A 15,467-nucleotide genomic window follows, 5' to 3' on the forward strand; every position below is an offset into this window, starting at 1 on the left:
AATACTGGGTTGCTAAGCATCAGATGCAGATTAAATAAATGAGCATGAAGCTTTCTAGAAATTGTATGTGAAAGGTTGTGTTGTGCACAACTGCATCATAGTATAACTTAACCAGTTGCTTGTCAATTTGGGCTACAGATTAATTAATTTTAGTGTAATGTTTAAAAAAAAATCTGTGAAGACAAATTTTGTGGTAAGTGGCTCATTTAATAACAGTTAGTATATGACATAATATCAAATGAAGGATTTTGGACTTTTATACACCATTATGTAAAAGCTTACCTATATTTCAACAGACTTTATTACTCTACTCCAGTATGGAAGAAAATTTGTGACACCATTTAACAACATTGCTTCAGCAACATAGCAGACAGTTCTGGTTCATTCCAAAATCAACAGTCAAGAAATATGTTTGCTCCTGCAAGGCTTAACCTTGGTTTAGGTTTTCTTCTGCTTGCTGCAGTATGTATTAACTACTTCTAGCAATTTAGTCACAGGATCATTTGAAATTATCATGTTGGTAATTTTTATATTGTCCTGCCACTTCATCTACAAATGCAGAAGCATTCCTGATAGGATACAATAAAAATTTGTAAGAATCTTTAACATCAGAGGCAAATTTGAAATAGACACAATGTGTTTTAAAATATGAAATTTTTGCACAGTGCTTTGGATTCTTGAGTGCAATGTAGAAAATCATGGTACCAAATTAATGAAGTATAACCCTCATGGCTTGAATCAACTTCAGGTACGTCTTTGGAATTTTGTGCGGTATAATTGGAAACTATATCTACTTAATTAGAATAAAGTGGCTATTGCACCTGCTTATTTTCAGCTAAATTGAGTACTGTTGAAGTTTTCTTAAAACTTATCACCGTAGCCTGTTTTGAATAAAAACTCTTAAATCATGATCTTGTTGCAGATTACCTGTAATATTTTCAGAACCCTTCCTCCCAGTGACAATCCGGATTTTGATCCAGAAGAGGATGAGCCATCCTTAGAAGCAGCATGGCCTCACATGCAGGTAAATGAACATGTAAAAATAGTGTTGTTTCTGAAAAATGTTTTTTTTTCTAAATTCCTTGCATGTCTATACTGTGCATTTTTCAGTAAGTCAAAAATGTTGCTGGATTTCACTATACCTATAGTGTACTATTCACATTTACAAAAGAACATAAAGCACAATTTACAACCTGTCCCTAACTTATGTATTAATGAATCTCTTGTGGTCGCTTGGAGGAAATGATACATTTGTTTTAACCAGCTAAGAAAGGTTTTGCACCACCTCTGGAACACTTAAGATTAACATTTGTTACTGATACACATTAAAATCAATGGATAATGACATATTGGGTCATGGGAGGAGTAGTTGCTGTGACCATTGCCAATGGAAAGATTTTACTGTATGTTGATAATAGATGAAGATCTCTACCTTTATATCCCTCATTGATAAATTATCTCAATTTTAATGCAAGTATGTCTGTAGGTGATGCTGTGAGAGTAATGTTATATGACTCATTGAGTCAATCAAAGCCTCCTCCAATAATGGGCTTTGATTAAGCAGCACTGGCTTGCATTACAGTTGATTTTTGTTGCTTCCCTGATGATTTTCCATCTTACCTGAAACCAGAGCAACACGCTCTTGTAGGGAAGGAAGTAGTGTTTAAAGATTTGCATGTACAATTTTATTAGCACTCAATTTAAATCACTGTATCTGCTCTTCTGCCGCGCTGAAGGAAGTAGCATTTAAGCATTTGCACGTAGATTTTATTAGCACTGGGTTTAAGTCAGTGTACCTGCACTTCTGCCAAGGCGATGCTGTGAACTCTGTCTCCATAAATGCCACAGAAGCTAATGACCTTGCAAAAAACTGGATTAGACTATCTGACCTTAACTCGTCTTCCCTGATCCTCATCAAAGCTGTTCAGATATTGCAATCTTGCCAATCAACTCCTGTAACTTCCAAAGCATTGCAATACTGAGATAATTACCTATCAGTGCCCCCATCAGCATAATGTTTCTGATGTAACCCAAATCACCCATTTTAAACCTGCTTCCCTAGCCCCCTGAGATCGAAATGCAGGCCTGGGAATTCCCCTTCTGTCCCCACTGACTGTGCCCCTGACCTGTTTTGCCCATACCTAAATAGTCTCTTCCACTACTAGGGTCAAATTGAGGACACTTCCCCACCAAGCTTGAAATTTGATCAGACCTTAAAAACTTGCACCCACTGAGACTGAAATATGGATTGGGTGCATTATCATGTGCCCTATTGACATAACAGATTTCATCCCAAACATGTGGAAAGCTATCCTAGCATAATTTCTCCCCCAAAAATGAGGCCTCCAGCATGTCCTACCCCTGGCAACGTTATGGTATGTAACATCTTGGACCATGGTGCACACACTGCTCCTAATACTGGCTCCAGGGTGCAGTCCCAAAACCACAAACCATCATGCTGAAATGTTAATGCTTGCTCTTTTCCCCCTTCCATCCCACCGCTTCCTCTGCCGCTGAAACTGAAACAGGTCCCCCACAAATGCCTCTTCTCTAGTAATGAAGAACCAAGTATCCCCAGCTTAAACTAAAACAAAATTTTTGACCCTGGCTTTGAAAACCAAAGCCTACATGCTCCACCTTTACTGATACCCTGCACATTTCAAGGTAAGATTTTGTTATCTTCCCTGCCCCCAAAAATAAATGTCATCCTTTCTGTCTTGAAGAGTCAGTTACTTTCATCATATCCCTCCCTCCTCCGTCCTTCTGAGAAGAAATCCAAAGAGCTGCTGACCACAATGCCTACCCTTTACTGTGGAGAAAACCTGAACATGGGGAAAGAAAAGGGCCTTCCTCTTCCCTGCTGAGAAAACTTGAGATAGCAAACAATGTATGGCAATAACCCACTCCCCCACCGACTGAAAAGAAAAGCTGACCTTGGTGGAGAGAAAGGGAGCATTCATGCTGATGACTAGACAGCCCCTTTCCTAATTTGTTCTCTTTTCACTCATCTTTCTTGCTCTCTCCTCCTCTTCTCATCCTTCTGTCCGCTCCCTTGCTTTCCCCTAACCCACGTCCCCTGTGATGCGCTGCCCACCGCTTTGTGCTGCACTGTATAGGTATATAATTTTAAATAGTATGTAGAAGATTTTGTAAGCTGTTATTTAAAATATCACGTAAAATGGATTGCTATTTTATTGCACTGACTGAAAAAATCGCTTTAATCAGAACAGCTGCTAGGTCCTATTTTTAATATGTTTGCCAGAGTTCTAGCAAATTTGTAGAACATACAATTAAGTATTGAAGATAGCGCTGTGGGTTAGTACATTGTTGCTCAGTGTACTGCATAACAGTTTCACATCAATGTTCTGACATGCATCGAGTTTCTGTGCATTGAAGGCAAAATACCAAGGGGGTTCTTGAACATCTGAGAAGAGAGGTTTGGAAAAAATAAAAATCCATTAACGAAGCCGTCTCCTTTTGAAAAAGCATCATCAGAACCTAAGATGCTGATAAAAGTGAATTGAAAAGAGGCATGGAGGGGGTGCAAATAATTGTTCACAAGTACACTTTATACAGATGTATGTGGATTTTAACTTACTTAGCCTAAAGGGATTATTTCTGTTAATTATGACTTTCCTTGTTTAAGCTCGTGTATGAATTTTTTCTGCGATTTCTGGAATGTCCGGACTTCCAACCTAGTGTTGCAAAAAAGTTCATCGATCAGAAATTTGTACTTCAGGTGGGTGCTTGAACGGTTTTGTACTTTTCAGGATCAGGTGCTTGCTTGTAGGCCATATATTACCTGCACTGTCGTACAACAGTTAGCTTTAGTCTACATCAGAAGAACACCTTCTATGCAGGGGGTATGTAAAGTGGTGCTCTCCTTATACTAGGTTTTCCATGTCACAGTGATGTTTTCTGCAATGTAAGTGGCAAGTAGAAATGCTGTATCCAAAATCGCTTTAACTGTGTTAACTACTCCAAACAATGTTCTATTATCAAAATGTTTATTGTAATGGCTGGGTATTGCAGTCAGCAGTGATAGAATGCCACCTGTTGTTCATTATGCTTACAGCTGCCCATGGACTTTGGGTAGGCTTGTGAGCAGCAACTTAAAAACAACAAGTGTCTGTAACAACACAGCAGCTTCCACAGGAGATCTGGGACCTGTGAGCAGGACAATCAACAGTGTGTCTTCAATTAATGAGGTTGAAGAATTTTTTTCCAACATCTAGTCTAGGAAGTGTGAGTTAGAATATTAATTCAATGTAAAATCATGTACAACAAAGAAAAGATTGAGAGAGATAAGAACTGAAAGCATTCGAAAATCAAAAAAAAATCTCCCAACAATAATAAAATCTGAAGGAATGATGCCCCAAGCTTGTAAAGGTTAATTTTTAGTGGCAGGGAGGTGGTTGAGCAGTAATTAAGACTTACCATACTGTTAAAAATTCACTTATACTCGAATAAACAAGCCTAAAACTTTTTCTACATGTTTAATGGTTATTTGAGGAGCCAGTTAGCTCATTTGGCTAGAAGTGAATCAGATTAATGCCAACTGCATGGTTTCGATCCTTTTCTGGCTGAGATAGACAAAGGGTCTGACTCCTCGAATTACCGTAGTAAAAAATCACCGCCTTGTTCAATGAATCACCAAGGACTCGTCTTCGGGCAGAGAACTCGAAGAACAGTTGGATAAGTATCTCAAATTCATGCCCTTACATCTCTTTCAATATAGAGCCTTTTGGCGAAGTACCAGTATAGCAGTATATACATTGTGGACAAGCTGAGTTAGTCAGACAGCGACTCCTGTATTCCTGCATCTCACTGTGCATGTGTGAGTACAAGAAATTGCTGTCCAATGTACTCCATAGTAACGGTGAACACTGATAGCCTCACTTATTATCTTTCGATCTAAATCCAATTGCTGGAATCATTTGTTTCTGCCACCATATATGACATTATTGTTGAAAGTATACCAGCTGTACACATTGGGTGTTCTGGCATTCCCTGACATTTGCTTATAACAGCCTAGCACCTGAATAGTTGGGCCCAAGGCAGACCTGCTATCAAATCTGTGACCTCATTTGCATTTAGCTGGCAAACTATAGACACCAGCGGGTAGCTTTGGAGACCGTGTAGCTTACATGGTAAAAATTCTTTCGAGTTATCAACAGTCACAGATTGCAACTCTTTTGAGTACAATCACAGTTCTTGTTTTTTTCCGGGAGTGGGACATGAACCCACAACCCTCTGATTCAAAGGCGAGGGTGCTATGGACTGAACCACAGCTGACACCTCTGGTAATGTGCACAAGACTAAGATGATATATTGATAGATCTCCACAATCATTGGTGCAAATCATTCACCTTTTAACTAACTTCTGTGCTCATTCTGTTTTTGAAGTGATTCCAATCATAGGACTTGCTTAATAATAAGAAACTATTTGTGCTTGCAGTCAAATGAATTTGTCTGAATTTTTACTCCTGTCATTGGGCATTCATGGTGCTCAATAAGTTTCTCTTTGCTCATGGATGTTTACTCTGGAGACCTATTATTATGATGTTTACAAAATGTTTTTCATTTTCACAAAATAATTTTAGAAACATATGTGGCTTTTACCCCTTTAAGGTTTACTGGCAGGAGCAAGAAAAACATTGATGTCATTGTGAGCAGAATGCAGATTTAGTACATGGATACTGAAAGTAGACTTGACCTTGTTGGATACTGTTCAGTTAGGCTGCTGAAATTAATTTGAAATGTTTTGATTTAGAAAGATGAAAAAAGTGAAACATTTCTGACATAATGTTTGTTCACAATTTTCAACAAAAGATTGAAAACATGCAGTAAAGTGAATGCAATTCTGAAAGATAATATGGCACAAAGGTATATAAATTTTTATGTCCTTTTTAGTTGTTCTCTGGTGCATTCTCTTCTTTTGAGCACCTCATCTTGTTCCACCTTTGGCCTGTCCTTTAAAATATTCATTGTCCCCTGCCCCACCCCACATTACTCTCCCACTTCTCCCTCAATCTTTGCACTGAGCACCGACTTATCCTAGGTGATTTTAATCTTCATTGCATCTTCCCTTGCCTCCTCCCTTGAATTGAGTGGGATCCTCTTCTCCCTAACTCTCTTTCTCACCTGTAAACTCTTACCCAAGTGTGCAGCTACCCCCTTGACTCCACCATCTCCTTTGGCACCTCTGTGCTTAAAGCATCTCTGCTCTTGTGGTACCTATGATAGACAAGGACTTAACCACCATCTACTGCCTTCTAAGCCCACTCCTCATGCCCATTCCTAGAAAAAATTCTCTTTTCTTTCTCCCACCAAGTCACTTAGAACTGCATTTTTTCCAAAAGCCCAGCCTTTGGTTCTTCATTTTCCACAATACTTATGTTGCTGTTGATGTTCTCAACCACTTCCCTGACATTCATCTTTGATGCCCTGGTCCCCAGAAAAAAACTGTTAAACATTTTGATCAATCTCCTGGTTTTTCCTTGATCTTTGCCCCTTCAAGTCAAAAGGGCACAGACTTAAGCATGTCAAGCCGTCCATTATCAGATCTCGTTGGATCACTTCGAGCTCAGTTAGGTTTCAATTTCCTCTTCAATATCATCCCAATAAGTATCATACTAGAAAGCAAAGAAAACCTCTCAATTCTTCTGCCCACTATCACCCATCTCCTTAAACTGCTGGCCTGTGCCCCTATTATGATGCAGCTGATGGTAAAGGCTGAGTTGTTCAAACCCCAGAGGGAAACTTGAAACAACTGTCATAATCTATTTTTACAATTTGTATTTTTTGAGGTGCAGGCTTTGAATTCAGTAGTAATAAGACCGCCAAGTCTCGAGGGTTTTTATAAAACTAAATTAAATATTTATTAATAGAAAGATCATAAACACATACATACGTCTACAAAATTACTACTATAGTAACTACAAAAATCCCCAAATTAACCTGACTATCAGCTAGATCCAGATCCCCAGTAAGGCAACAGTAAATCTCAAAGATTTAAACAGACACCTGGCAAAGCATGCCCTGGACAGTTGCATTCAAAATGAGTTTCTTTCAGCTCTGGGTCCTTTGCAGATAGCAGCTCAAGGCTTGTCACACTTGTTGGATCTTAAAATGCCTCTGTCTTACACACAATCTCCTTTCTCCTTTATACATATCCTTCTCTTTGAATGTAAATTTTCCATTATATCACTAGGCTTTTAATTTTACCTCTTCTAACAATAACATCCATTCATTTCACCAATTTTATTAGTAAGCTGAAAAAAATGAACACATTGCTTGGCGCCTTCTAGCTAGGTGCAAGATTTCACCCATTCTTTTGAATGGTTTATTTAAAAATGCAAATTGTCCCCATGACACCTATGTTCCTAAACTTCCCCATATTTATCTAATTACCATTTCAAACCTACTATACATTAAAGCCAGCTAGTCTGGGTGCTTTGATCCAATTAAGGCACATACATACATACATACATGCACACAGACCCAGACACCACTAAACTTTATTTTTAAAAATAACTTCCAATAAAATTATAGACATTAATATCTCTTCATGACAGCCCACTTGATCCTTGCTTCCAACAATTGAAAAGTGCACGAACCTCTTTGTCATTAAGATTTAAAATCATCCATTCAGTTGCTTTTAACTCCTCCCCCTCCTCACCCAAGCTGTGAACCTAATTTTTGTTCTATCTCCTCTCGTGCCTTGTCTGAGCTCATTTTCCAAATGAGACAAACCTTTTGCTCATTTGATCCCAAACCTACATACATACTTCCTTTACCAGCCCCCATGCTAGTTGACTTTGTAAATGGGTTGATTTCCACTGTTCCCTGTCATTTCAAAACTGCCATTGACACCGCCCCTCAAAAACTCCACCCTTGATCCCGCACCCTTGCAAACTACCACCGCGTCTCCAATCTTCCTCTCCTCTCAAATTCTTGATCATATTGTCATCTTCATTTAGCTGCTGTGCCAGTGTTGACCTTCTTGAAAAGAAAATCAGCAGAAATGACCTTTCTCACTGAGTTGAGATATTCTGTTTTATAATGGCAGGAGCAACCTACTTCCCAGCATTGCTCATGGACAGAAATAAAGTATCTCTTACCTTAACTATATATGCTTCTGTCCAATTGTAATTTTATGCTTTTTATATGTCCTCTATTTCTTTTCTTCCTTCACTCCTTCCTTCCCTCTTTCTCTTTGCTTTGTCGTGGATGGTGTCAAGAGTCTTGAATGTTGTGACTGCACACACCTAGGCAAGTGCGAGTATTCCATCACTCTTCTGACTTGAACCTTGTTCATAAAGACATATCTCGGAATTATTTTGAGAAGCACTTTGATCTATGACAGTCTGTGAGAAGGACAGGCTTTTGACACCATGATAAATACTTCAAAAATAGGAGGAGATTCACCAGGATGTTGCCTGGGATGAAACATTTAAGTTATGAAGAGAGGTTGGATAGACTTGGGTTGTTTTCGTTGGAGCAGAGAAGACTGCGGGGCGACCTGATCGAGGTGTACAAGATTATGAGGGGCATGGACAGGGTGGATAGGGAGCAGCTGTTCCCCTTAGTTGAAGGGTCAGTCACAAGTGAGCATAAGTTCGAGGTGAGGGGCAGGAGGTGAGGAAAAACTTTTTTACCCAAAGGGTGGTGACGGTCTGGAATGCACTGCCTGGGAGAGTGGTGGAGGCAGGTTGCTTCACATCCTTTAAAAAGTACCTGGATGAGCATTTAGCATGTCATAACATTCAAGGCTATGGACCAAGTGCTGGTAAATGGGATTAGGTAGGTAGGTCAGGTGTTGCTCACGTGTCGATGCAGTCTCGATGGGCCAAAGGGCCTCTTCTGCACTGTGATTCTGTGATGATAATTCATGTACAAACACCAAAAAGCAGTCTGACTTTTGGAAACAACAGTCCCAAGCAAAAGGTGCAAGAGGAGGTTCTGCTCTGAAATTGTGGGACAGAATTCAATTTTCAGTGTTTGATATTTTTGTATCTTTCTGTGAAGCCAACTTGTATAATTTGAACTAAGTGAACCTGGTCATAATTTTTGCTCTGTGCTTTTACTTTGCTTGGAACAAAGCACCTTAGTGACTCAAACCAAGCTTTGCCTCACCTAGTTTAACTCTGTCTGATGATACCAAGCTATCCAGTCCAGAAAATTGATACTTTTGTTATATCCATGGATCATGCAATCTTACAAGTACATATAGGGCAGCGTGAGCAAGTTCTCATTAAAGCTATACGTGCATATTATTTGAGGAAATAATTGCTACCCAACTTCACAGACAGAATGGTCACTCACCAAATAAATGTAAATTGTTAGTTTAGAGTACTAGTTGCTAAGGATACAATGTTTTGAAAGCCAGATTACTCGCAGCTGATAACCTGGAAACAGTTGGCAACATTCAAGATCTGTCAGTAGCTTCTGGCACAAGCACAATTTTGGTTGTTCAGTGTCTTGATTTTAGTTTTTCATGTTACAAAAATGAAATATTTCACATTTCTAATTTTTTTTTCATTCAAGATTTTACTTTTTGTGGACACAGTATAATTTTAATATGCCATAAGTAATCAGTGCAACAATTTGTCTTGATCTAGTTTGCATACACATTGATTTCACTGGATTAAACATTTAATATGCATTGGGTGGTATAATGCACCACATGCCAGTTTTAGGAGGCAAACACTTTGGCTTTGAACAAACTATGATCAAATATGTATTAATATTCGCCCAAACAAAAGCCTGTTGGTTAAATATATTCACCTGATTTTGCTTTCTGTTTCCTATGATCTTTCTACAAAGATTGCGCAGTGGATTGTATTTTTATCATAGAATATTTAACATGTATGAGCACAAACTTATGGACAATAAATACAGCATATCCTTCTTAAACGTATTGTTTTACTTTGTATTGAGGATTGGCAGAGTCTTCCAAGGCTTCTGTTGGCAGGGAATAGGGATCCATTGGCACTTTTGAGCATGACAGCTTGAACGAGGTGCAGCTTTTATGGCAGTCATATCCACTGGTTTCCACTCTTGGTGGAAGGCACACCTGTTCTAGGTGAGAACTAAAGTGTCCTGGGCAATCACATGCAGGAAGTGTCATCAGCTAGAGGCGCTTGAGCATCAGATTTTGGAGCTTGAGTGGTAGAGTGTACCTGAGAGGCTGATAGCTATGTAAATAACACATTTCTAGAGGCGGTCACCCCTCCGCTTAAGGATGCAGAGACAGAAGGAGGAGTAACTGCCAAGCAGTCATGTAAAACTAGGCAGTAGTCCCCTGAGTGCACCACACACCAACCGGTATTCCATTCTGAATACTGGTGAGGATGATGGTTCCTCAGGGGAGTGCAGTAAGAACCAAGTCCATGGCACGGGTGGCTCAGCTGTACAGGGGGGCAGGGGGATGATTGAGAAAATACAAATGCTCAGGGATTCTATAGTTAGCAGAACAGTCAGGTGTTTTTATGGCTGCAAATGTGATTCCAGGATATTATGTTCCCTCACTGGTTCCAGGGTTAAGGACATCACTGAGCAGCTGCAGAACATTCTGAAGGGAGATGGGGAACAGCTAGCAGTCTGGGTCTATATCAGTACCAAAGACAGGTAGAAAGTGGGATGAGGTCCTGCATTCAGATTTTTGGGAGCGAGGAAGGAGACTAGCAAGCAGGACCTCAAAGGCTGCAATCTCTGGATTACGCCCAGTGCCACTTGCTAGTGAATATAGAAGTAGGAGGAGGTGAATATAGAAATAGAATAGAGCAGATGAATGCATGGCTGAAGAAGGGTGCAAGAGGGAGGAATGCAAGAAGGCCTAAATTAGGTTTACAGTGCATGTATATAAATGCATGAAGTCTGCTAAATAACTTTGGTTAGCTGCAGGCTTAGATAGTAGGGAATATGATGTGACAAAACTGGAAACCTGGCTCAAAAATGAGCAAAATTATGTACTAAATATTGTTGGATACATGGCATTCAGGAAAGTTAGGGAAAGAAAGAGAAGGGTTGGCACTATTGTTTAAGTAAAAAAATTCCATTGCCGGGAAGAGAGGATGTCCTGGACGATGTCAAGGACCAAATCTGTTTGGTTAGAGTTCAGAAACGATAGAGACACCATTACACTACTGCATGTATTCCATCGGCCACAAACTAGCAGGAAAGATGGAGGAGCAAATTTGCAGGGAAGCGACAGAGTTGCAAAAACCAGAGTGATGACGAGGGACTTTATTATCCTAATATGGACTGGGACAGTCCTATCGTAAAGGGCAGAGAAGGGGAGGAGTTTCTGAAGTGTGCTCAGGAGAATTTTCTTGATCATGATGTTTCCAGCCTAACAATGAAGGAGACATTGTTTGATCTGATTTTGGGGAATGAGGGCGATCAACTATCAGAAGGAAAACATTTAGGAAGTAGTGATCATAGTATCATAAGGTATAGGTTACCCATGGAAAAGGACAAGGAACAATCCAGAGTAAAAATACTTAATTGGAAGAGGGCCAATTTTAGTGGGGTGATCTGGCCCAATAAATTGGAATCAAAGATCGGCATAGATAACGATGAAGCAGTATGGCATATCAGGTTGATAATACAAGTGAGGACTGGACTAAACATAGAAAGTTCAGAAGAAAAGTGAAAAAGGAAATAAGACAGTCAAAGAGATATTATGAGAGAGACTGGCAGCTGTTACATTCCCTGTAGAGACTAATAACTTTTAAAAAGATATCTGAGTTTCCAGCAACTGACTGGAAAGATCACACAAATATTTCAAGTTTCAAGACTCCTAAAAAAAAACAAGCTAAAAGCAACGCATCTAAACATTATTCAGCAGACAAATTATACTCTAAACTACAGAAAAGATCCCCATTTAACTTGTAAAATGACTGAAAATCCCCTTTGCAATTACAATTAACTCTGTCCTTTAAGTTGGCACTTCTTTCTCCAGGAACTGGTTCAAAACTATTCTCAGTTCCCAATGGCTTGCTTCCTTTTTTCAGTCGGATAACTTCTAATCCCCGAATTGACTTCCATGGTGAGGGTTACCCTAGAGATTCCTCCTCCTAGCCGGAGCTAGACGAATCATCCAGCCTTGTTTAAATCCTCATGAACTTGGTCTCTTCAACCTCTCGCCTGCATTCTGTGGTGAGCAATAGAGACTGGCTGTATCTATCTCTCTCTCAGATTCTTGCAGACTGACTTGTTTATGTCAGGTTCAGTGATATCTTAGAAAACCCTGTCAGCTGATATTACAATGGTTTGTTGTGGACTCTTCCCCCTCAAAGCCCATCTCCATGGCAGTGTGAATCAAAAGGACCTTATATCCTTTAATTATCCTATAATTATATTATAATAATATTATATCCTATAATTGCCTATCCTTTAAATCTCCAACTCCATTCTAGCTTGGAATTAAATGGACTGTTTAAAGTATAACTAGTTATAAAACCTGACATTCCTAACACCTCCCTGTGAGACTTGGAGACTGACAGTCTACCCAGATTCATCACAGATGTCCTTGCCACTGTCTACACGTGTGAACACCTTGCACTTTCTTCCCAGTAAGACAACCTGTGCCCATCCCCATAGCAACTAAGCCACCCAGCCTGTTGCTAAGCAGGATTCACAGCAGGTCACATGTCTCCCTTCACTACTCTACCGTAATTTAAACAGTCCCATAACTTTTAAAGTTCATATTTATAACACTTCTCCACCACCCACGACCACCACCACCACCACTACCAAACAGTGAAAAATCAGCTCTGGGGTCATCACAACTTATAATATTTTACACATTTTAACAACCAGCTTAGTACACACAGTATATTTATCATAGTCATAGAGGTCTACAGCACAGAAAAAGGCCCTTCGGCCCATCGAGTCTGCACCAGTCAAACAAGTACCTAACTATTCTAATCCCATTTTCCAGCACTAGGCCCATAGCCTTGTATGCCATGGCATCGCAAGTGCACATCCAAATGCTACTTGTATGTTATGAGGGTTTCTGCCTCTACCACCCTTTTGGACAGTGAGTTCCAGATTCCCACCACAAAATTCTTCCTCACATCCCCTCTAAACCTCCTGTCCCTTACTTTAAATCTATGCTCCTTGGTTATTGATCCCTCCACCAAGGGGAAAAGTTCCTTCCTGTCTACCCTATCTATGCCCCTCATAATTTTATACACCTCAATCATGTCCCCTCTCAATCTCCTCTGCTGCAGGGAAAATAACCCCAGTCAATCCAATCTCTCCACATAACTAAAACTCTCCAGCCCAGGCGACATCCTGATAAATCTCCTCTGCATTCTCTCTAGTGCAATCACATCCTTCCTATAATGTGGATTCCAGAACTGCACGCAATACTCTAGCTGTGGCCTAACCAGCTTTTTATACAGTTCCAGCATAACCTCCCTGCTCTTATATTCTATGCCTCGGCTAATCAAGGCAAGTACCCCTTATGCCGCCTTAACCACCTTATCTATCTGTCCCGCTACCTTAAGGGACCGGTGGACATGCACACCAAGGTCCCTATGATCCTCGGTACTTCCCAGGGTCCTACCATTCATTGTGTATTCCCGTGTCTTGTTTGCCCTGCCCAGGTGCATCACCTCACACTTATCCGGATTAAATTCCATTTGCCACTGATCAGCCCATCTGATTGACCCGTCTATATCCTCCTGTAATCTAAGGCTATCCTCCTCACTATTTACCACCCCACCAATTTTCGTGTCGTGAACTTACTGATCAACCCTCCTACATTCAAGTCTAGATAATTTATACATACCACAAACAACAAGGGACCCAACACCAATCCCTGCAGAACCCCACTGGACACAGGCATCCAGTCACAAAAACACCCCTTGAACATCACCCACTGTTTCCTGCCACTTAGCCAATTCTGGATCCAGTTTGCCAAATTGCCTTAGATCCCATGGGCTCTTACCTTCATTATCAGTCTCCCATGTGGGACCTTATCAAAAGCCTTGCTGAAATCCAAGTAGACTACATCAAATGCATTGCCCTCATCTACACATCTGGTCATCTCTTCGAAAAATTCAATCAAATTGTTCAGACCTTGCTTCCCTGGTGCCAGGGTCAAGGATGTCATTGAATGGCTGCAGGGCATTCTAAAGGGGGAGGGCAAACAGACAGAGATCGCGGTACATATTGGTACCAACGACATTAGTAGAAAGAGGGGTGAGGTCCTGCAAGCAAAATTTAGGGAGCTAGGAAGCAGATTAATAAACAGGACCTCAAAGGTAGTAATCTCTGGATTACGTCTGGTGCCACGCGCTAGTGAGTATAGAAATAGGAGGTTAGTCCAGATGAATATGTGGCTGGAGAGATAGTGCAGGAGGGAGAGCTTTAGATATCTGGGATATTGGGACAGTGTTTGGGGGCGGTGGGACCTGTACAAGGTGGACGGGTTGCACCTGAATCGGAATGGGACCAACATCCTTGAGGGGAGGTTTGCTAGCGTCCTTTTTGTCCCATCTCACCAGTATACCATCCTCATCAACACTCTTACTAGTCCATGATCACCAATCGCAAGTAACGGTTAGGATTTGAAGTCCAGCTTATGAGTCTTGAAAGTTTTTCTCTCTCATAAATGGGAATTTAGAGTAGTGGCTCTGCCTTTCATTATATGTTGCATCCTTCTCACTTTATGCAGTTTGTACAGTTTTCAGGTATCCTTGATTAAAAGATAGCACAATTGTTTCTGGTTGGGTAGCTTTGTCAAGAACTGTACTGTTACTTGCTGACAACCCCTTCGATTCTTGAATTCCATTAGGTGTAAGCTGTAAGTCGAGACAAAATCCTCTGTCACAACTCCTCTTCTCATTTGGCTTCAGTATGTCATTTTGTTCTCCTTTAGAATCAGTCATTACATTGTTAACAGGATGTTGATTTTTATATGCAGCCTATGAACCACTTTGTTCAAATTTTAACTCCAGATTTCCATTCTCTTGCATTACTATAGGTTTTTTATTGTCCAGGTCAGTAAAGAAAGTCTCAGCAGCTAATCAACTACATTGTTCTCCTCCTGTTTAAATGCAGGATTACAGTTCTCCTTCGCTGCTTTAAGAATCTCATTAGGTCACATCGATGATCAGTCAAAAAATCCTGACACACTCTTCTAGCCTGTTCACGAATTATTTTAAATTCTTTTCCCCACAAACTTTGCTCAACTCCTCTCTCACAAGAGACACAGCTTCAACATCCTGAAGTCTTAATTTATGGTCCAGAGCTTGAATTATTCCTCCTAGTTCCACACTATCAGCATTAGTTGCAGTCAGAGCATTTTGTTTTCAAGCACTGTCTTCCTTTGTTTCTTCAACAGCTTGGAACGCTGCTGCTGTTTTCTGCTTTGACATCTGTGGCGTAGTCTGCCTGCAGGCTTAATTCAGACAGCTTCGATTTGTTTCCAGCTGTTTGTAACTCTGCTG

At 40.3% G+C, this 15,467-nt stretch overlaps 1 protein-coding gene across 4 annotated transcripts in view; it reads left to right on the forward strand.

Moving 5' to 3' along the window:
* Positions 1-15,467, forward strand: part of ppp2r5a (protein phosphatase 2, regulatory subunit B', alpha isoform) — a 181,176-nt gene that overhangs the window by 100,271 nt on the left and 65,438 nt on the right. For all 4 annotated transcript variants that reach the window (XM_078557029.1, XM_078557027.1, XM_078557026.1 and 1 more), the window contains exons 3-4: positions 923-1,024; positions 3,647-3,739. In XM_078557029.1, the coding sequence (XP_078413155.1) occupies positions 923-1,024; positions 3,647-3,739 (195 nt within the window). The remainder of the gene's footprint in view (positions 1-922; positions 1,025-3,646; positions 3,740-15,467) is intronic.

The sequence above is a fragment of the Cetorhinus maximus genome, chromosome 14 (genome assembly GCF_964194155.1).
Source record: "Cetorhinus maximus chromosome 14, sCetMax3.hap1.1, whole genome shotgun sequence".
NCBI lineage: Eukaryota > Metazoa > Chordata > Chondrichthyes > Lamniformes > Cetorhinidae > Cetorhinus > Cetorhinus maximus.